Source organism: Herpailurus yagouaroundi, unplaced genomic scaffold, assembly GCF_014898765.1.
Source record: "Herpailurus yagouaroundi ecotype Mexico unplaced genomic scaffold, PumYag 203, whole genome shotgun sequence".
NCBI classification, from domain to species: domain Eukaryota; kingdom Metazoa; phylum Chordata; class Mammalia; order Carnivora; family Felidae; genus Herpailurus; species Herpailurus yagouaroundi.
The window spans coordinates 28,625,545-28,646,433 of record NW_024412434.1 but is presented as its reverse complement, the minus strand read 5'-3'; the positions used below and the strand labels follow the sequence as shown (position 1 = coordinate 28,646,433).

The 20,889-nt window shown below is 44.2% G+C and overlaps 1 protein-coding gene across 3 annotated transcripts in view; it reads right to left on the bottom strand.

Annotated features, from left to right (window-relative positions):
• Window positions 1-15,354: 15,354 nt before the first annotated feature.
• PRKCQ (protein kinase C theta) overlaps window positions 15,355-20,889 on the bottom strand; it is a 189,305-nt gene continuing 183,770 nt past the window's right edge. For all 3 annotated transcript variants that reach the window (XM_040451506.1, XM_040451505.1, XM_040451507.1), the window contains 2 exons: window positions 18,821-18,949; window positions 15,355-16,076 (listed from right to left, as the gene is read on the bottom strand). In XM_040451506.1, the coding sequence (XP_040307440.1) occupies window positions 15,921-16,076; window positions 18,821-18,949 (285 nt within the window). In that variant the 3' untranslated portion in view covers window positions 15,355-15,920. The remainder of the gene's footprint in view (window positions 16,077-18,820; window positions 18,950-20,889) is intronic.

Sequence of the window (20,889 nt, the reverse complement as noted above, 5' to 3'; positions counted from 1 at the left end):
CCATCCACTCTTCCTGGACTCAGGATATTTGTTTAAAGACTGTGTTCATGTTCATGAGTTACTGGGATTAGTTTTCTTTCTTTCCCCCCTCTGTTTTCTTCTCCTTACCAAGGTTATGTTGCTCATTTGCAATACAACTGGATTGCTTTGTTTTAGTTGGCTGACAGAGATCTTTATCCCCCTTCCTATTTTTCTCTACTCTGATTTTGTTTTTGAATATGTAGAATATCAGCATACTTTTCAAAGTCAAAACTATACAAGAAGTGTTCTCAGAGAATGCCACTCTCTCCCAAATATCTTCTGTCACCCTGGCTTATCCTTCCTGTCGTCCTTCCTGCAACGATAAGCAAACATGTAAAGCTTTTCCCTTTATTTAAAAAAATACTGCATAGGATACACAGTTGACCCTTGGACAACACTGGTTTGAACTGCACAGCTCCACATATATGCAGATTTTTTACAGTACATGCTGTAAATGTATTTTTTCTACCTTACGATTTTCTTAATAACATTCTCTTTTCTCTAGCTTACTTTAAGAATACAGTATATAATACATACAAAGTATGTGTTAATCAACTGTTAATGTCATTGGTAAGGCTTCCAGTCAACAGTAGGCTGTTGTGACATTTCTGGGGAATCAAAAGTTGTATGCGGGTTTTCTGCTGCAGAGGAGGTGGTTGGTGCCCCAACCATGATGTTGTTAAAGGGTCATTTGGATCTTCTTGCACTTTTTTGTCTCATCTACTGTTGTCTCCTAGAAAGCGCTCCCTATCAGTCTTAGAGATCTTTCTTTTTTTAGAGTAGGAAAATGCTTTTTGAATAAGTTTTTAGTATTAGCTTGACTTCGATTGTGAACTTCATTTACATAATTATTTACATAATTCATTTACATAAGCCACAGATAATAGTGAAATAAAATAATTATACTGGAGAATTTGGTGAGGCACAATACCAGGCACCCAGAGAGCACCCTTTGCCTTCTTCTCAGGACCTCTCCCAGCTCCACCTTCCCCAACTTGAAATCTGATCGTGTTGGTTTCCTGCTGCATACTTCCTATTTTCTGTAGGATCAAGTTCAGCCTCCTGGGCTGTGACACGTTGGCAGCCTTGCCTAATGCCTCCTTCCTTTTCACTTCAGATTTTCTGGACGTTCTTCAGTTCCCCACACCCACCACATTCTCCCTCACCTTCGAGTCTTTGGAACTTTCTTCCCTTTTTGCATCATTCACATGTCTTTTCTCCAGGAAGGCCTCCCTTGACCCACTATTTCATTTACTCCCCACCGTGTGCGCCTGCAGCACACCCTGTGTTTCATACTTTATATTTGTTATGATGTCAATGGTGTGTTTGTTGCACACTCCATGAAGGTATAAATTGTGAGTCATCCTTGGTGATTCATTCCCTCATATCTAGCATCATGTTTGGCCTATGTTCAGCACCCAGGGAACGCTGTGGGACTGAGCTCCAAAACTGAGAATGTGCTCCAGGTTTTCTGAATGAATGAGTGCATGAATGAATGCGTGAAATGATGCCAGGCACTCATTTAGGGTGATGGGGTGTAGGATGTTATACTTATTAATCAACAAGTAATAATTTGCTGTCATTCCCCATGGCCCCATTGGAAGGGAAGCCTATGGGGATTATGGCAGGAGTTGTCATAACCCGTGGATATCATTATGATGCCTGGAGCCTCATGACAAGCCTCCTGTGGAAGTCTAACTTTGAGGTCGGGTATTTGGAGGTACCAGTTTGCTAAGACAGCATTTCCTGCCCCCTCCTTTGGTCCTCGGGCTCTGTTGTTAACCTAGCGCTGGTAAGGGTTTTCTCCACACATTCCAAGCTAGAAGTACACAAAGGAAAAGGACAGCCAGTCCGTGGTATTCTGTTTTGCCTCCAGTTTCCATAGGAGAAAGAAAAGGGTGGATGTCTGTCTCTTCTTTCCACACACTGCTATGGGTGAAAATACTTCATAAAAGCCGGAAGATCTGGTACTTTTAAAGATCTGCAAAATTGTGATGTCTAAAAAGGTCTCCCCCCCCTTTGCCTCTTTTATGCCTTCTTCCTCCCTTTCAGTGATCATGGGTTATCAGATGTTTCTGGTCACAGAAGAAGACAGGCTGGTTCCTTCCAAGTTCTTAGCAACTGTAACCAGGCACCAGTCCATGGGACCTTATTTTTGATAGGAGTGTTTTGTACCGTAAGGAGGGATTTCAGGGTCATACTCCATGGGTAATAACCTACACTCAGGGCAGCCTTGCCTAGGCAGCCTTTCCAGCCCAAGTACCAGTAGCCTGTGAGGGCTCTTGTCTCATCCTTTGGTCTTGGAAGGGAGGGAAGGCATGGCAGTCCGGATTTTTTCTCACAGCCCCATCCTCTGTAAATAGACCGACTTGTCAAGATCATGGGTCAAGAAGCTCGGAGGGAGGATCGAGAGTAACACTGCAGCCCTACACACTCACCTGCCCACCCCTGCTTTTGTTACTGGGCAGTGATGAAAAATAAAGGAAGGTGCTGGAGAGAGAGAGCTTCCTGGACTATAAGTCCCCTGAGGGCAGTGACAGTGGCTTTTCCATGCCAACAAGGTGGGATGTAGGTTCAAAAAAGGAATGGTGTGGTGTAACGTGGAGGGAATGGCCCCCACATGGAAAAAACAGCTGGTTCTGACTACAGTTTAGTTTGAAAATGGAGAGAATTAGGAAAAGCATGTTGTCAGAATAAAAGTTGGAGCTTTGAAATTAGAGAGACCTGGGTCCAAATTCTGCCTTGGCTAATTGGTTGTAAAATGGGGCAGTGAAATGGGTATGTAATACGCGACTCTCTTCCTGATACTTCCTGGATCTACTCTCTTCCTGATACGTCAGATGCTTAATCAATATTGTTTCTTCACCCAACTTCCCTTCTCTAAGCGAAAGCTGTGGTGTGGAAACGTTGTAATCTTTATCTTCCACACCATTGTTGAGGAAGCAATGGATTGGGTCGTAAAGACCCAAAAGAATTTTAGGAATGGCATCTACCGTCCGTCACCCTCCCACCGTGACTTTATGGATGCCACCTGTCAGCTGGAAGTTTTTGTTTCCTTAAATGCAGATGGAAGGGGTTGGCTAGCCACGTACCCTCCAGTTCTGAAATGTAATGAGGTACCTCTGTATTAGGAGGCCATAGCCATCTCCCTTCGTGCCCCCTTTCTGGGAAGATGATAGAAGGTCCAAGGAGAGAGTGAAACTCGGTGATCAAGGCTAGAAGTTTGATCTCTAGAAATCAGAATCTGTATTAAATTAACAGAATGCTTTCATCCCATTTTCAAAAATCAGACTGTCACCCGCTGCTATAAATAGACTATATAAGTATATATAAATGTCTCCAGTGTGCTTTTGTCACAGAAGCTGTGACATGAAATGAACAAAGAAACCAAAGTGGATACAGATTTATTCTCAGAGTTCCCACACACATCTGGAGGGAATGTGTGTAAGATTTACAGTGATATAAGGCGACGATGTCCGGAAAAAGGAGAGCTTACTTTGAAAGAAATGGTGGGCTTGTGACCCAAAGACCAGGAGTTTGTGAGCGTGAGATTAGAGGTCTTCTTACTTTCCTGCATTGGAAGGAACCTCAGTTCTTCTGAAAAGGCCAGGAAAATTGCATTGACCAAAAATAAAGCTGGTGTCAAGTTCATTCTAAAAATCAACATCACAAATGCACTAAAATCCCGAGAACTAGTTGGAGGGCCTGTCAGGCTGATTGGTCAGCCCGGGAAGACCCACCTGGGTGCAGCCAAGGGACCCATCAGCTTTGGTCTGACGGAAGAAATGAGCACTTGCTCATCTCCTTGTCCCCACAGTGCAAGTGGGGGCCTCTTCTGGGGCCGAGATAGATCTCTGTGTTCTCTGCATGCAGGTGGCCTTCTCACCAAGCAATCGCGGAGAGCTCTTTGCAAACAGTTCACCAGAACCACAGGGCCTCCTCCACGGGGACGGGAAGGCCAAGGGACAGGGGGCCAAGTGCTTGAACTGTGATTCTGGCTCAGCTACTCTGTCCCTCTATCTTCTGGTCAATGCATTTTTTCTCTTACCGTCTTCCTTCTGTAAAAACTGAACCCACTTTTCTGGCACTGATGCCTCAGGCACCTATCGGTGCAAAGGGCTGAGGAGACGCACACGCTCCCTCCTTCATTCAGTAGAAGCTCACATGAAATAAACAGCCGTGCAAAACATGTGTAAGGCCAGCTTAATAAAGAGAGATTATTTACCTCCTTGTGTTTATGTTGGAGGTTCTTTTAAAAATTATTTTATTATTTTTTAAATGTTTATTTTTGAGAGAGAGAGAGAGACGGAGACAGAGACAGAGAGTGAGCGGGTGAGGGGCAGAGAGAGAGGGGACATAGAATCTGAGGCAGGCTCCAGGCTCTGAGCTGTCAGCACAGAGGACGACATGGGGTTTGAACTCACGGACCGCGAGATCATGACCTGAGCTGAAGTCGGACGCTTTACAGACTGGGCCACCTAGGCGCCCCGAGGTTCTTTTTTAAAATTAAAATTTTAAAATTTCTTTAATTTTCCCCCAGCTATACTTAAGTGCATAATTGACAAGACTTAAATATGTAAAGTGTACAACTTGATGTTTTGATATATATATACATTGTGAAATTTTTCCCACAAGATAATTAACATATACATTTCCTCACATGCTTACCTTTTTGTGTGTGTGCGCGTGTGTAATGAAAACACTTAAGATCTATTCGTTTGGCAGATTTCAAGTATACAAGACAGTACTGTTAGCTATAATCACATTGCTCTAGATTAGAACTCTGGAATTTACTCATTTTGTGTAACTGCAACTTTGTATCTCTTGACAGGAATCTCCCCATTTCCTCCTTGTCCCAGCCGGGCAGCCATCATTCTACTCACTGCTTCTATGGGGTCATATAGTATTCATCTTTCTCTGGCTTATTTCACTTAGTAATGACGTCCTCCAGATTCATCCATGTTGTTGCAAATGGCAGAATTTTCTTTTTTAAGGCTGAATAACACTCGTTGTATATACACACCATTCTAGCTTCATCCGTTCATCCATTTGTGGGCATTTAGGTTGTCTCTGTACCCAGACCAGTGTGAATAATGCTGCAGTGAACATAGGATTGCAGGTCTCTCCAAGATACTGGTTTCATTTTCTTTGGACGTGTACCCACAAGGGGAATTGCTGGGTTATAGGGTGGTTCTATTTTTAATTTTTTGAGGAACCTCCCTACTGTTTTCCATAGTGGCTGCACCAGTTTGCATTCCCACCAACAGTGCACGAGGGTTCCCCTTTCTCCACATCCTCTCCAGCATCTGTAGTCTCCTGATTTGTTCATTTTGGCCACTCTGACTGGTGTGAGGTGGTATCTCAGTGTGGTTTTGATTTGTCTTTCCCTGATGATGTAGTGACTCTGAGAACCTTCCATGTCCCTTTTGGCCATCTGGATGTCTGCTTTGGAGAAATGTCTATCTAAGTCCTTTGACCATTTCCAGTTTTTATTTTTCTGCTATGGAGTGGTACGAGTTCCTCGTATAGCTTGGGTATGAGCCCCTTAACCCCTTAGTGTCTGCAGCAGCGGAAGGGCTGCTGGGGTCCTTGGTGTGCAGGCTGCTGGAGTCTCCTGCTCCTCTCCTCTTCAGGGAGAAGCCATGTCAGGTGTTTCAAGAGGATCCCTTGCTGCTGAGGGCTGCCAGCGCGAGGAGGCGTGATGGGGATAAAACGCACCGGTACAGCTGACCCTCAAGCAACATGGGTTTGGACTGCACAGGTCCACAGATATTCAGAGTTTTGTTTTGTTTTGCTTTGCTTACAAATACAGTACTGTACACGTGTTTTCTCCTCTTCATGATTTTCTGAACACTTTTTTTTCTCCAGCATACTTTATTATAAGAATACAGCATACAACACGTTGAACGTACAGAATAGGTGTTAATCAACTGTTTATGTGATTGGTAAGGCTTCTGGTCAACTGTAGGCTATTCATAGGTAAGTTTTGGGGGAGTCAAAAGTTATTCATGGATTTTTGACAGCTCAGGATTTGGTGCCCCTAACTCCCCATGTTGTTGAAGGGTCAACTCCATCTTTCTATGTGGCCATTGTTGTTTTTTTGTCCTCCACTGGGTTGTTGGAGCTTCTCAGTGCACTCTGGACCTCTCCCAGAACTACTTGCCTCCATAAGTATTTGTTCAGTCATTGTTTTTGTGGGGGTGTGAGGGCCGGGACCTCTTACTCTCCCATCTGGCTGATGTCCTCTAACTCAGGTGATATGATCTGATATGTAGGAAATTCTGAGTGGGCCTTCCCTTCAGAAACTTCACCTCCAGTTTTCCAGAGAAAACTCTTTTTTGGTTTTAATTAATTTTTTTTTCACTTATGCTTCTGGTGCTTGTGCTTTGAGAGTTTCATTGTGCTCTGTTGGCATAATTTCAGTGGCTCCACCTTGCTCATGGAAGGACATTCAAACTCTTTATCCAAATTTTTGTAGCACTGGAAATCTGGCTAGAATATACTTTTCTGTCCTTAATCTTCTGTTACTCTACGGGCTTCAGCTCATCTGTTGGTTTGCTTACTGTCCCCTCAAGCCCAAGCCCCATGGGTGCAGTTTTTGCAATAGTGTGGAGGTTGTCACCAGGAAAAGGCCAGCTGGTTCTGAGAACAAACAAAACCACCACCTTGACTTGAATATAGTGGAAGTTCATCTGCTTTCCTCACAACTCAGAGCAAAGGGAACTCTCTGCGAGGAAGCAGCAACACTAGCCCTGAAGACAGCTTCAGGGAATTGCTTAAGGAATAGCATCACCATTTAAGAAAAAAGCTTTTAGTCTGTGGGAGAAAGATATGCAGATAGAAAAAATCATGTCTGTGACAACTGCAGTTAGCAGATGTTGGCTAAAAATTTTTGAGGAGCACAGATCTTGGATGCAATAGGGAGTAGGTAGGATTCACAGAGTTCCTTGAGAGGTAGGACTTGTCTTGAAGATAAGCTGGGTACTTCTAGGTACATAGCAGGTGCACAATAAATATTTGTTGAATGATTTTCTGATTGGGAAATGAAACAATGAGAAATAACAGACTGACTCAATGGTTTTCTAATTTCTTATTAGTGTTTTAGGGAGAAACACAAGAATGTGCCTTTAAATAGAATATTAGAATTTTCATGCCACACTATCTTTAGGGTAAATTGGAGGGAGGGTGGGAGGGAAGGAGTCACAGGCAGGGAGTCAAAAAAAAATCCTCCTTGTGTCTTCCCAAATCCCTTCCTTATATTGAACGGTAGGAGAAGCTGGTGTTGGGGAAATATAATTAAAAAAAAAAAAAAAAACAAACCAACCAAATCATCTCTCAATCCAGAAAACCTCTCCACAAGAATGGGAGAGAAAAAAAACCACAGTTTTGTTACTGAGTAGGCATTCAACCAGATTATAATGTGAATCACAGGCAATCTGCTCAGGGATTGCAAAGACAGGAGGAATCCCGCCCCCTTATACAGCGAAGCAGATACAGCCTCTCATAGATACATGTCCTCATGATAAGTAAGAGGATGCTACAGCATCTTTTGCCACATGTAGTTCATCCTAACATTTCCATGGTAACTGGGGAGACCACCTGTGCTGGTTTTATCCAGGGGAGAAATTGACTCCTCATCTATTTAGAACAGGAGGTAGTTCTGCAAATGGAAACAAGGTGCCCAGTGAAGCTAGCCTCTCCTCCTCCCAAGAAAGCTCCCAATGGAGTTATCTCCCTTGATGTTTTCACTTCAAAACCATAGCCTCTCAGTCATAGAGGCTGTTTCTGTGCTACTTGGTAGAGACAATCAATAATTATTTCTCTTGTTGACAATTTGACTTATAAGACACACTAGATATATCTCAAATCTACCTAAACATCCATTTAAAGATACAGATTTATCTGTCTGCATGTCTATCCATCTTTAAACAGGCTTATCTCATCTTATTGTGCTTTGCCTCATTGCATATTGCAGATAATGTTTTTTTTTTGTTTGTTTGTTTTTTACGGATTGAATACTTGTGGCAATCTTGCATCCAACAAGACTATCAATGCTATTTTTTCCAGCAGCCTTTGCTCACTGTTTCCCATTTTGGTAATTCTTGCAATGTTGCAAACTCTTTCATGATCATTGTATTTGTTATGGTGATCTGTGATGTTACTATAGTAATTGTTTTGGTTGCCATGAACTGCACCTATATAAAATGGCAAATTTAATCGATAAATGTATAGGTTTTGACTGATGCATCGACGGGCCATTTTCTCCATCCCCCCCTCCCTCTCCTTTAGCCTTCCTACTCCATGAGACACCATAATATTGAAATGAGGCCAGTTAATAACCCTACCATTGGTCTCTAAGTGCGCAAGTCAGATGCAGTCACATGTCTCTCACTTAAATAAAAAACTAGATATGAGAAACTTAGTGTGTGTAAGGCACGTCAAAAGGCAAGATAGGCCAAAAACTAGCCGTCTTGTGCCAAACAGTTAGCTAAGTTGTGAATACAAAGGAGAAGTTCTTGAAGAAAGTTAAAAATGCTACTCCAGTGAACACTAATGATAAGAAATCAAAGTGGCCTTACTGCTGACATGGAGAACATTTGAATGGTCTAGATAGAAGATCAAACCAGTCACATCATTCCCTTGTGAGAGAAAGGCCCAATTCTCTTCAATTCTGTGAAGCCTGAGAGAGGTGGGGGAGCTGCTGAAGTAATGTTTGAAGCTGGAAGAGGTTGGTTCATGAACTTTAAGGAAAGAAGCCATCTCCATAACATAAAAGAATAAGTTGAAGCAGCAAGTTATCCAGAAAATCTAGCTAAGATAATGAAGGTAGGTAAACTAAACAACAGATTGCCAATGTAGATGAAACAGCCTTCTATTGGAAGGGATGCCATCTAGGACTTTCATAGTCAGAGAGGAGAAGTCAATGCCTGGCTTCAAAGCTTCAAAGGACAGGCTAATTCTCTTGTTAGGGGCTAGTGTAGCTGGTGACTTTAAGTTGAAGTCAGTGATCATTGGCCATTCCAAAATCCCTAACACCCTTGAGAATTATGTTAAATCTATTCTGCCTGTGCTTTATAAATGGAAGAATAAAGCCTGGATGACAGCACATCTGTTTACAACATGGTTTACTGAGTAGTTGGAACCCATGGTTGAGACCTACTGCTCAGGAAGATTCCTTTCAAAATATGACTGCTCATTGACAATGCACCTGGTCACCCAAGAGTTCCAATGGAAATGGATAATGAAATTAATATTGTTTTCATGCCTGCTAACACAACACCCATTCTGTAGCCCTTGGATCAAGGACTCATTTCAACTTCCAAGTTTATTATGTAAGAAATACATTGCATAAGGCTATCGCTGCCATAGACAGTGATTCCTCTGATGGATCTGGGCAAAGTAAATTGAAAACCTTCTGGAAAGGATTCACCATTCTAGATGCCATTAAGAACATTTATGATTCATGGGAAGGGGTCAAAATACCAACATTCACAGGATAATTGGAATTGGGAGAGGCTCATTCTAGCCCTCATGAATGACTTTGAGGGGTTCAAGACCTCAGTGTAGGGAGTCACCGCAGATGAGGTGGAAACAGAGAGAGGACCAGAATCAGAAGTGGGGCCTGAAGATGGGACTGAATTGCTGCAACCTCAGATTGAACAGATAAGAAGTTGCTTCTCACGGAGGAGCAAAGAAAGTGATTTCTTGAGAAGGAATCTACTCCTGGTGAAGATGCTGTGAAGATTATTGAAATGGTGACAAAGGATTTAGAATATTACAGCGGCGCCTGGGTGGTTCAGTCGGTTGAGTGGTTCAGGTCATGATCTCGCGGTTCACAAGTCTGATCCCCGCATTGGGCTCTGTGCCGACAGCTCAGAGCCTGGAGCTTGCTTCATAGTCTGTGTCTTCCTCTCTCTCTGCCCCTCCCTGCTCATGCTCTGTCTCTCTGTCTCTCTCAAAAATAAATAACCATTAAAAAAATCAGAATATTACATAAACTTGATGAAGCAGCAGCAAAGTTTGATAGCATTGACTCCAATTTTGAAAGAAATTCTATTGTGGATACTATCAAATAGCATCACTTGCTACAGATAAATCATTTGCAAAAGGAAGAGTCACTTGCTACAGCAAACTTCATTGTTGTCTTATTTAAGAAGTTGCCACGCCACCCTAACCTTCAGCAATCACCACCCTGATCAGTCAGCAGCCATCACCATCAAGGCAAGACCTTCCATCAGCAAAGATAATGACTCACTGAAAGCTCAAATGATGGTTAGCAATTTTTAGCAGTATTTTTACATTAAGGTATGTACCTTGATTTTTAAAGACATAATGGTATTGCACACTTAACAACTACAATATAGTGTAAAGATAACTCTTGTATACACTGGGAAACCAAAAACTTCATTTGACTGGCCTTATTGTGATACTTGCTTTATTGTGGTGGTCTGGAACTGAACCCACAATATCTCTGAGATATGCCTGTAGATATGTATCTCTATATGTAGATATCTAACTATCTCTATAGCTATTTATCTAGATAGGTAGGTAGGTAGATATAGATAGATATCTTCTGGTAGGCTCACAATCAACTTGAAAATATCACAGTAACTCTCATTTAGGAAATATCTGCTAAATCCCCCCCACTGTGCGAGAACATCTCTTATTGTCATAACAACCCAATATACCTTGGACAAGGGGCTCCATTTTTTAGGTGAGAAAATCCCATCCAGGAAAGTCAGTGACTCCCACGATGGTGCAAAGCTTATCACTGCTAGGTTGGGGCTTGGACTGAGGTCTGTCTGGTTCACCCACCTACCATCTTTCTACAGTACCCTATGGCCTCACAGATCCAGCTCACCTCAGTGTACACATTAGATCATAGGAACTTCACTTCTTCTCAACAAGTATGATCACATCAGGGAGGACAGTAGCCTTTCAGGACTGTATAGAAGCAGCTGTTCTAGCTAAACTAATTGTAGCCCCAAAGCTGTTGCAATGCTATGACTATGATCTTTGCTATAAACCCTGACAAATAGTCTCTCCTTGACCAAACTCTGTTCAGACTCCCTTGAATTATTTGTCAATGAGGCATGACTTTTGGGCTTCTATGTTTGTCTCTGCATTGTTCAATTTTAACACAAGTCCTAGCAAATCAGTTTAAGCAGAACCCTGGGGCCCCCCCCCCCCGCCCTGGCTGCCACCATTCTGGATATCTGATTGAGTTCTTGGTTCTCTAGCATCTCTCAGGTGATGTCTGATCACCTGGGTGCCTTCAGCAAGAATCCTGGGGTTTGGGCAGAATCCCCCTTATTCCTGATGTTTCCTCTTAGTAACTTCCTCTTTGCCATGATGTATTTGGAGTTGAATCCAATCTCTCTCACCCCCTGCAAGACCCCATTGCAGGGGTCCCTATACCTATTGTGATGCCCCCTTCCTCTTACTAAGGGAGGCAGGAGAGGGCAAAAGCAGGCAAGAGAAATGAGATAATAGAAAAATGCAAGGAAGAGTGAGAGCAACAGTGGGGAATTCCTACGGACAGAAAGTTGAGTGATATGGGAAGTTACATCATAGGAGAAGTGGTGTGAGGGTCCGGCAGGAACTAGAAGTCCCTGTTTGCATGTGTGGTGGCCAGGGTGGGCAGGGATGCACAGAGATCCTTGTAACCTCCTAGTGCACTTCTGGGTTTCATTTAACAGTGTGTATTAATTTCCTGTGGTTGCTAGAATAAATGACCACAAACTGGATGACCTAAAAACAACAGAAATCTATTCTCTCATGATTTTAGAGGCCAAGAGTTCAAACTCAAGTGTTGGTGGGGCCACTCTCCCTCTGAAGGCTCTGTGGGACAGTCATTCCTTGCCTCTTCCAGCTTCTGGTGGCTCCCAGTGTTCCTTGGCTTGCAGCCATACTACTCCAATCACTGTCTGCCTCTTCACATGTCCTTCTCTTCTCTGCATGTCCCTCCTAAGGACACTTGACACTGGATTTAGTGCCCATCCATACAATCCAGGATTCCAGGTGGACATCTGTTTTGAGGGGTCACCATTCAAATGCTCCTCATTGGTCCAGTGACTCTTTTGGAGCTCTAATACACCACTGACCCCTAAACAATACAGGTTTGAACTGTATGGTACAATTGAACATCCACTTATACATGGATTTTTACAGTATGGTACTATAAATGTATTTTCTCTTCCTTATAATTTTTTTAATAACATACTCTGTACTCTAGCGTACTTGATTGTAAGAGTACAACGTATAATACATACAACATACAATACGTGTTAATTGACTGCTCACGTTATGGGTAAGGCTTCTGGCCAACAGTAGGCTATTAGTAGTTAAGTTTTGAGGGAGTCAGAAGTTACATGTGGATTTTTGACTGTCTGAGGGGTTGATGTCCCTAACCCTGTGTTGTTCCAGGGCCAACTGTACAAAAAAACTGTAAGAAGTATAAAGACAAATTGGACTGAGATCCTGTCCTTGGGGGCGTACAGCCTACAAAGGGAGGCAAAACACACACTTCCATAACTTGATAGGTGCCATGAGAGAAGGACAGAGAAACACAATCCGATGGGAGCTCAGAGAGGCGGGAGCTACACCAGCTTCGTGGATACCCCTGGACGGGGATAGTTCTTGGCAGATGCATCAACTGAACTGGATCTTGAGAGACAGGAAGACATTGAAGACATTGAATGTGTGGGAATGGGGCATTCTAGGCAGGCATACTAGTATCAGGAGTCACAGAGGCAGGAAGTAATGGGAGTTTATGGGCAGTATTAAGAAATGTAGATTGACCAGAGCACAGGTGAGTGAAAGGTGGAAATGGAGTCAGGTAGAGAGGTTGGGGACAGGTTGGTGGCCCTGCATGGGTTTTTGCCAGTGAAGATGATACAGAGTTTTGAACATGAGTATGATGGGATAACAACTTTGATTTGTGAGGATAATAGTTTTATATTTCATAAATAATAAGGATTATTTTAAGCTAAAGACACTTGGGATTCAACAGATGCGGAAAGAGGCTTTCTGGAAACTTTCCTTATCTGACCCAAAGCAGAAATTTCAGAAAAATGAGGACAGCCATAAATCCTTCAGGGTGGGTCTATTCATAGGAGCGAGACCAAGAGTAAACATACTTAACCATAAATCCTCTCTCTGTGGAAATTTTATGGCCCTGACCACTCATAGCTGTGTAGACATTCTTATCTCCTATGTATTTTCCCGAAAACCCATTTACATTTCCTAAAGAAGCATATTTGTCCTTCCTATAGGAGCCTTTCCCCCCACCCCCACTTCCCTTTCTCCTGCTAAGCTAGGTGTTTAAGCCCCAAATTCTAACTACTCCTTTCAATTACTAATCACTCCTGCATATATGTGTGTAGCATGTGTAAGTAAAAGCCTGCTTCTCTTGCTAATGTCATTTGTCAGTTTAATCAGCAGGCCCCAGGTTCTTAACATAAGAGGGCAGAGGAAAAGTTATTCCTACTCTGTAGTTTATAATGTATGTTATATATATGAATTAAAATGAGGAGAGAGACTTAAGATGGGGAGACTGATCCAGACATGAGTAGCAGAAAGAAAGTAGAGATGTGTATGTCTTTTGGAGAGACTACAGAGGAAGAATCACAAGGATTTAGTTAAAAAAATAGGGAAAGGGGACAGTCAACAATGACTCTGAGGTCCTGAGCCTGGACGACTCAGGCTCCTGGCACCTGGATGGTGCCGTTAATGGAAGTAGGAAATACAAGAGAGGTAGAGATTGTAAGAAAATAGAGCTAGTCAGTGGAGACTGTTTAAAGCCTAGAAACCAGGTAGTATTCTATTGTATATATAAACCACATCTTCTTTATCCATTTGCCAGTTAACAGACATTTAGGCTCTTTGCATAATGTGACCATTTGCAGCAACGTGGATGGACCTGGAGGGTATTATGCTAAGTGAAGTAAGTCAGGCAGAGAAAGATACCATGTGTTTTCACTCATATGTGGATCTTGAGAAACTTAACAGAAGACCATGGGAGAGGGGAAGGGGAAAAAAATTACCGAGAGGGAGGGAGGGAGGGAGGCAAACCATAAGAGACTCTCGGATACTGAGAACCAACTGAGGGTGGATGGGGGCCGGGGGAGAGGGGCAGGGAGGAGGGCACTTGTTGGGATGAGCACTGGGTGTTGTATGGAAATCAATTTGACAATAAATTATATTTAAAAAAGTCAAGCAAGCAAGCCTAGAAGGCACAAGGTGGTGGGAAAGAACCAAGAGAAAAGTGGAAACAAGGTGGGCAGAGAGGCCTTGGAAGTGACGGCGGGGGGGGGGGGGTAGGAGGAAAGGGGCTCGTCAAGGGAGCAGTCGCAGGTGGAGGGGGCGAAAGGGGAAAGTGCTGTGTTGCAGTGATGATGGGCTCAAGATCAAAGGAGGGTCTTTCCTTGTATAAAAAACTGCAGAAACGTAGATGAGGACCTAGTGCATTGCACAAGGGCCGGCAGGAAGGTAGTTCTGAGAGGAAGCAGTGCCTGGGGACAGATAGGAGGGCAGAGCTGGATCTGGGTGTTGGAGGAGTAGACGCAACATGTGTAGACCTGTAGCAACATGTGTGGGTCACTCCCAAGAGATCTCGTGGGGAAGGGAAAGAGGAACATAGTAACAGTAACTTAAAAGTTATGAGTCTCTCACTCTTTTGGGGACCTTCAGTGATTCCCCAAATTTCCAACATCAACTCAACGCGAGCGACACTTTGATGCCAACCATGACAAAACCAAGTTCTTGCGGGGACAAGTAGGGAATTAAACTCTTAAGAGGCATCTTTCTTTCTTTCTTTCTTTCTTTCTTTTATTCCATTTTTACATATCCACCTCTGTCATTAAGTCACAATATTTTATCAAAATATACAAACAACACAGATCCATAAAAATAGCTAGAATTCTCATCAAAGAAGATCGACTGCTACAAGTAGCATGCATGGGTCTTTTATTTTGACTAATGCCTAAAGGGAGACTTATGAGTCATGAAATCACCATCAAGGGTGTGATAAGAGATTGGTTTTCTTTTCTCTTGGAAGCACTATGCCCTTCTTGTTACAGCGTGAAAAGGATTGTAGTGAGTGGCTTCCACGATATTGAAATCAGCTGAGAGTGGGTGGATGGGGTGGTTCCACTGGCAGGAGTAGATGAGTCTATCTTTGTTGGACTCTAAGTGTAATATCTATGTTGATAAGATAGCCAGAGTAGGTGTTTTATTAAACCCTCCACCTCAGCGACATGATCTCTTTTCACTTTCCGTCTTCCTCTTTCCCAAGAATGCCATGGCTAACCAGAATGAATGGATTTGTAAATCTCAAGTTACAAGCGATGTTTATTGTGAAGAATTCCCATAAAAACCTACCCAGGGCTTCCCCCATCACCATTTACACTTCCCCAGACGTGAACAGAATAAAACAGGTCACTGGCTACTTGTCTGTGGCTGAATGAAGCCTGCTTTCCCACCAGGCGACGCGCTGTTTCGGTCTCCAGAAGCCCGTGCTCACTGTGCCCCCTTCCGTCATCAAGTATTTCACCGATCAGCCGTTGGTGCCCACGTGAAGAGCCACAGTTTAGGGCAGTGTTAAGTTTTCAGATCTTTCACAGTGTGGAGGAGAACCCTCGTTCCAGTAAATAACTATGGTTAGTGGTGACCTAACATCAGGGGTGGCCGCAGGAGAGGACAGGAGAGACACCGAAGGGCGTTGTAATGAGTGGAGCTGGGTTCTGCTGCAGATACAGAGTCAGTGGGGAGCTCGAAGGTCTTAGCCGGTGTTATTGAGTGTTTCTTTTCTTTTCCAAGGTGAAAAGGAATCCAAGGAGTGTCACTTGAACCAGTTCGCAGAGAGAAGGCAAAGTCCCTCATGTGTCAGGGGAAGTGGTTCAGGATATCAACCTCTCCATCCCTGGGTTGATGAAGGAAAAGTTTCTGAACATATTCTGGTCCATACTGTTGATGAGGGTTCTGTCAGCAAATGATAGCCGGGGCTTCTCATTTAAGAACTCTTTGTCAAAATTGCTGCAGTCATACGGTGATTTCTTGGTCAGAGTTCGAGGGAGGGAGGAACAAAAGGAAGAAAATCAGCCACTGCATTAATTATCTTTCTTTTTGTTATCTAGGCTGTCATGTGTACATGACACTGCATGCTATCCGCATTGCAGATGAACTGAAGTAACACTCATAGATGGTCATAGGTGGATTCATGGAACATTCCTAAGACCCCGAGGCATTAGCTTGTCAATAGTACACTTAGATTCATGTAAAGGAATTTCATTATATACATCCAAGTAGGGTCTAATGATTCTGGTTAATAGTTTACCTGAAACAGGATTGGCCACTTCTGAAAAAGAGGCGGGGCCAGATGTGACCTGTATCCTTTTAGTTTTTAGGGGGTAACTGAGGGGGAAGAGGGGAGGGCTGGAGGATGGGGGTGGAGGCAAGGAGTTTTACAGATTATATATTCCTATTCTTACATCAATATCCTTCACTACTGCTGGCTTCTCCACCCATGTTCATTTTACCATTAAGCATCTTGGACCGTCTTCCATAGATGGATGGGGACAAACTCCCCTCGAGCCACCTAGCTCACTGGTGCCCATGAGACCAAAAAAAATGTAAAAACAAACACCTATTTATAAACACTGCTTAGTATGGTGTATAGTTCAGGTTTTTTTTAAGATGATCAAAAGTCACCCTTATATATATGAGCATAACTAAAAGTCAGAGACTCTCCCTCCCCTCAAGGGGGCCCCTGGGCTGGTGAAGCCAATGGCCTGTGGCCTCTGCCTACAAATAGCTGCTTGGACAACAGGTGAGGGAAATTCCTTCCTACTGGCAGAACTGTCCTGTAGGGAAAGTGTAGATCAAAAGTCTGATTTTTAGATGGACACTATCAAGTCAATTGTAATGTACTGTGAAAGTTGAGGCATGAGTTACATTGTTCTGATGAGCGAAACTAGGTAAAAAAAAATCATTTTATCACAAATTATTAACCCACGTATTAGGGATGGTGCTGGTCCAAACAGTAAGTGCTAGAGACCAGCCTGTGGTACCCTTAGCGCGTCCCCAGAGCTTGGGACAATGTTGTGTCCTAGGAACACACTCACTTCGTCCTCCCCCCTCCTGAGGAACAGCAGTGGCTGTTTTCTAGAGCGAGGCACTCTGCTTCGGGATCCACGAGCCTGTGCCATTTCCATGCAGGAGAGACGGTAGAGATGGTTTATATCCATACTGACCAGGGATGGGTAAAGCTGGCATTTCTACCATTTGCCTTACCCTTTAAAACAACTATTTTTTGAGGGGTGCCTGGGTGGCTGAGGTGGTCACACATCCCACTTTGGCTCAGGTCATGATCTCACGGTTCGTGGGTGCGAGCCCCGCGTCGGAATCTGTGCCGACAGCTGGGAGCCTGGAGCCTGCTTCGGATTCTGGGTCTCCCTCTCTCTGTCCCTCCCCCACTTCCTCTCACAAGCAAATAAAAACATTTAAAAATTAAAACAAAACAAAACACTCATATCTTGGCAAAATGTCACCACTGGTGAAAGCCAGGCAAAGTGCTGGGGCGCCTGAGTGGCTCAGTCGGTTGAGATCCAGCTTTGGCTCAGGTCATGTTCTCGTGGGTTCAGCCCCGCATCGAGCTCTATGCTGACACCTCAGAGCCTGGAGCCTGCTTCAGATTCTGTGTCTCCCTCCCTGTCTGCCCCTCCCCTGCTCACACACACTCTCTCTCTCTCTCTCTCTCTCTCAAAAACAAACATTAAAAAAATTAAAAAAAAAAACCCAAAAACTATTTATTGTAAAAACCGTAGTAAAATATACCTAACCTCAAAGTGACCATCTGAACGATTTTTAGGAGTCCGGTTCAGTGGCTGTGTGCAGTCACACTTACCAACATCCGTCTGCCGAGCTTTTTCATTTTAATTGCACTTTACTTTTTTGTAAGTTTATTTACTTATTTTTAGAGCGTGTGCGTGCATGTGAGTGGGGGAGGGGCAGAGAGAGAGAGAGAGAGAGAATCCCAAGCAGGGTCCGAGCTGTCAGCGCAGAGCCTGACCTGGGGCTTCACACGGGGCTCGATCTCTTGAACCATGAAATCACGACCTGAGCCGTAATCGAGAGTCAGACACTTAACCCACTGAGCCCCCTGGGGCGTCCCTTCTTTCCTCTGTCTTCGCTTTATGGTGGTTCTGCACATGGACAGGTCATTGTGCCTTTTCTCATGGAGGTTAGTGACTTTAACTAGTGAGCAAACACCTGGGAATTTAGAGACTTGTCTCTTCCTCAGCCCCAATGTACTTTTTCCTTAAACCAAGTAACACTGAACTATTGCCGTTAGGGAATATAGATAACGTGAACCAGTTGCAAACGTCAGGCAAACTTTAATAAATAGCCATGGAAAAGAGGGTTGCAAGATCCCCCACATACACGTTTGGGTCACAGAATCTGTGACCATGGGGCACGGATGCATCCTGTGCAAAAGCACCGTATCTCATCAGAGAGCCACCTGGCACATGCAGGTTACGTCTGAGGCATGCGCCCAGCAATTCATTTTTCATGCAGGTACATTTTCATCGCACAGGTTAGATATTGCAAAACAAGAGTAACATCCCCCCCGCATTCCATCCCCCCCACTCCCAGCCAGGTAACCTGAATTATGGTTAAAGAAGCACTTTCCTCCAAGAACTGCACCCCGGAGGGAAGGTAGGGGCTCAAGCAGGGGTGAGGGGCAGGCAGGCAGCCCGAGAGCCAAGCTGGAACCAAATGATCCTGGGAGGGTCCTTACCACTTTAGGCCGGAACGGTGGGTCAATCTCCTTCCTTTCAAGCTCTTCCCAGTTGATCTCCCGGAACAAAGGATGCTGGCGGATGTCTCCCCTCACTCCTAGTCTCTTTTCAGGTTCCCTCACGAAGAGCTGAGAAGCGGCAGAAAGAAAACAGTTACTTCCCAGGGGACCAGCCGGTTAGCCTCAGACGAGGCTGCATTTCATAGTGTGTGAGGCGCAAGTCACGAGGTCAAGACTGCTTTTTGAGGCTTTTCTAACCCGATTTTTCCACTCTCGAGTATCAACTGTTGTCTCCAAACTGGTGACAGCACTCTCCCTCAAATGAGCCTTCTGAATATTCCAGGGTCTGGGTTTTTGCTCCCTTGCTCCTGGCCCTAGAAATGCAGTCTCTTGAGTGATATAGACCGGTTTTGAAATCAGCTTTGCCTTGTATTATTTACGGGACCTCTGGCAAGTTGCAGGAGTCTGAGTCTGTGCCGTCCCCTGTAAAGTGAATGAAGTATCCTTCCCGCAGGGCGGTTCTGTGCGTGAGATGAAATCACACACACACACACACACACACGCACGCGCACACACACATGCATGCACACACACGCACACACATGCGCACACGCACGTATGCAGTGATTCGTGGTCTGTAAAACCCAACAACAGAGAATAAGTGATCAATTTATTTGTTGCTGGGTTGACAGCCCATTAACTGACTTTGATTTCCTACAAAGCTGCCTTCAAAGGATAACAGTGTTGCTTTGATGATATCCTATAAACTAGTCCCTGACGGTCAGCTTTGGATAAGGCGTCTGAGTAGTGAGAATCATTTCTGCTTCCTGCAAACCCGCTGGTAAAGTAATACTTAATTCAAATCCTCTTTATTGACCTCTGGTCTGTTACAGATATATTTTCTTCTTTGCACTGTTCCTTCTCCTGTTACTATGAGGTCACGCTGAACCTTGGCCAGGACAGGAAAGGAGCTTGGAAACTCTTCAAACTCCAACACAACGGGTCAAGGGCAGTACGGAATAGGAGAGTCCAAACACGAGACCTGGGGAGTCACGGGTCCCAAGTGCCTGAAGTAGTTACCCCTTTTTTATCCCGCAGCTCGATGTTTGTTTATAGAGTAACTTCTAGCTATAGGGTGTTCATAAGGACACCGTGGGGTCTCTGAAACAGGGATATTCCACGAGGCTCTGGCAGGACCGGACCTCCGGTAACAACTAAATTACAGAGATCTCTTGCTTTTATCTCTTGTAAGAATAGCCAGTCTATGTGTTTCCAAACACTGCCTTACTTATGTTACCTTCCTACTTGAAAATCTTCAAAGACTCTACTGAAAGGCCCCCCAAAAAACCCAAAACCAAAAGAAGAAAAAAAACACAACGTGCTGTAGTGAAGTGGAGATTTTTTTCTTCTTTTTAAAAATCAGGATAATCTTTTTAAAAGTCCAGGTGGAATACCCATGTAACCAGCTAGTGCAGCCACACGGTCAGCTGTCCCACTTTACCATACGGTGGAGGCTGAGGTCTCTCTATGGAAACCTGATGTTCCCAAGCTCTGTTAGAAAAACCACTAACATGAGGCTGTCACCCAAGAGACTTCCTACCCACGTGGCCTTGTGAAGGTTTTCCGAGTCTCCATTTCCTCCCCTGGAGAATTCAGGGTGAGGCAAGGTCATCTCTATGCCCTGGTGAGTCCTAACATCCTCTGAGCCTGGCTGGTCATCCCAGGCTCTCTGTGGCCTCTGCAGACACACATCCTGCTGTCCCCACTGTAACCCTCTCTTCTGTCCAGACGTGTCTACTCACTGAATACGCCACCTGCCTTTCCCACCTCTGTCCTTCGCTATGGACATCTCCGTCTTGTGAGGAGATACGTCTCCCCACATTTTGCCATTTCCTTCACCTCAGCTTTCAATCCCAGCCCATCACTCAGGGTTCAGCTTATGTTCCTCCTTCTTTGTGAAGCTTTCTTTGACTCCCTCAACGCCTGGTGAGCCCTCCCTGCCCTTCAACTCATACTCATTGTCATATGGTTGGTTCTGTGACTTATCCCAACCAGCGTTGAGAGTCAGG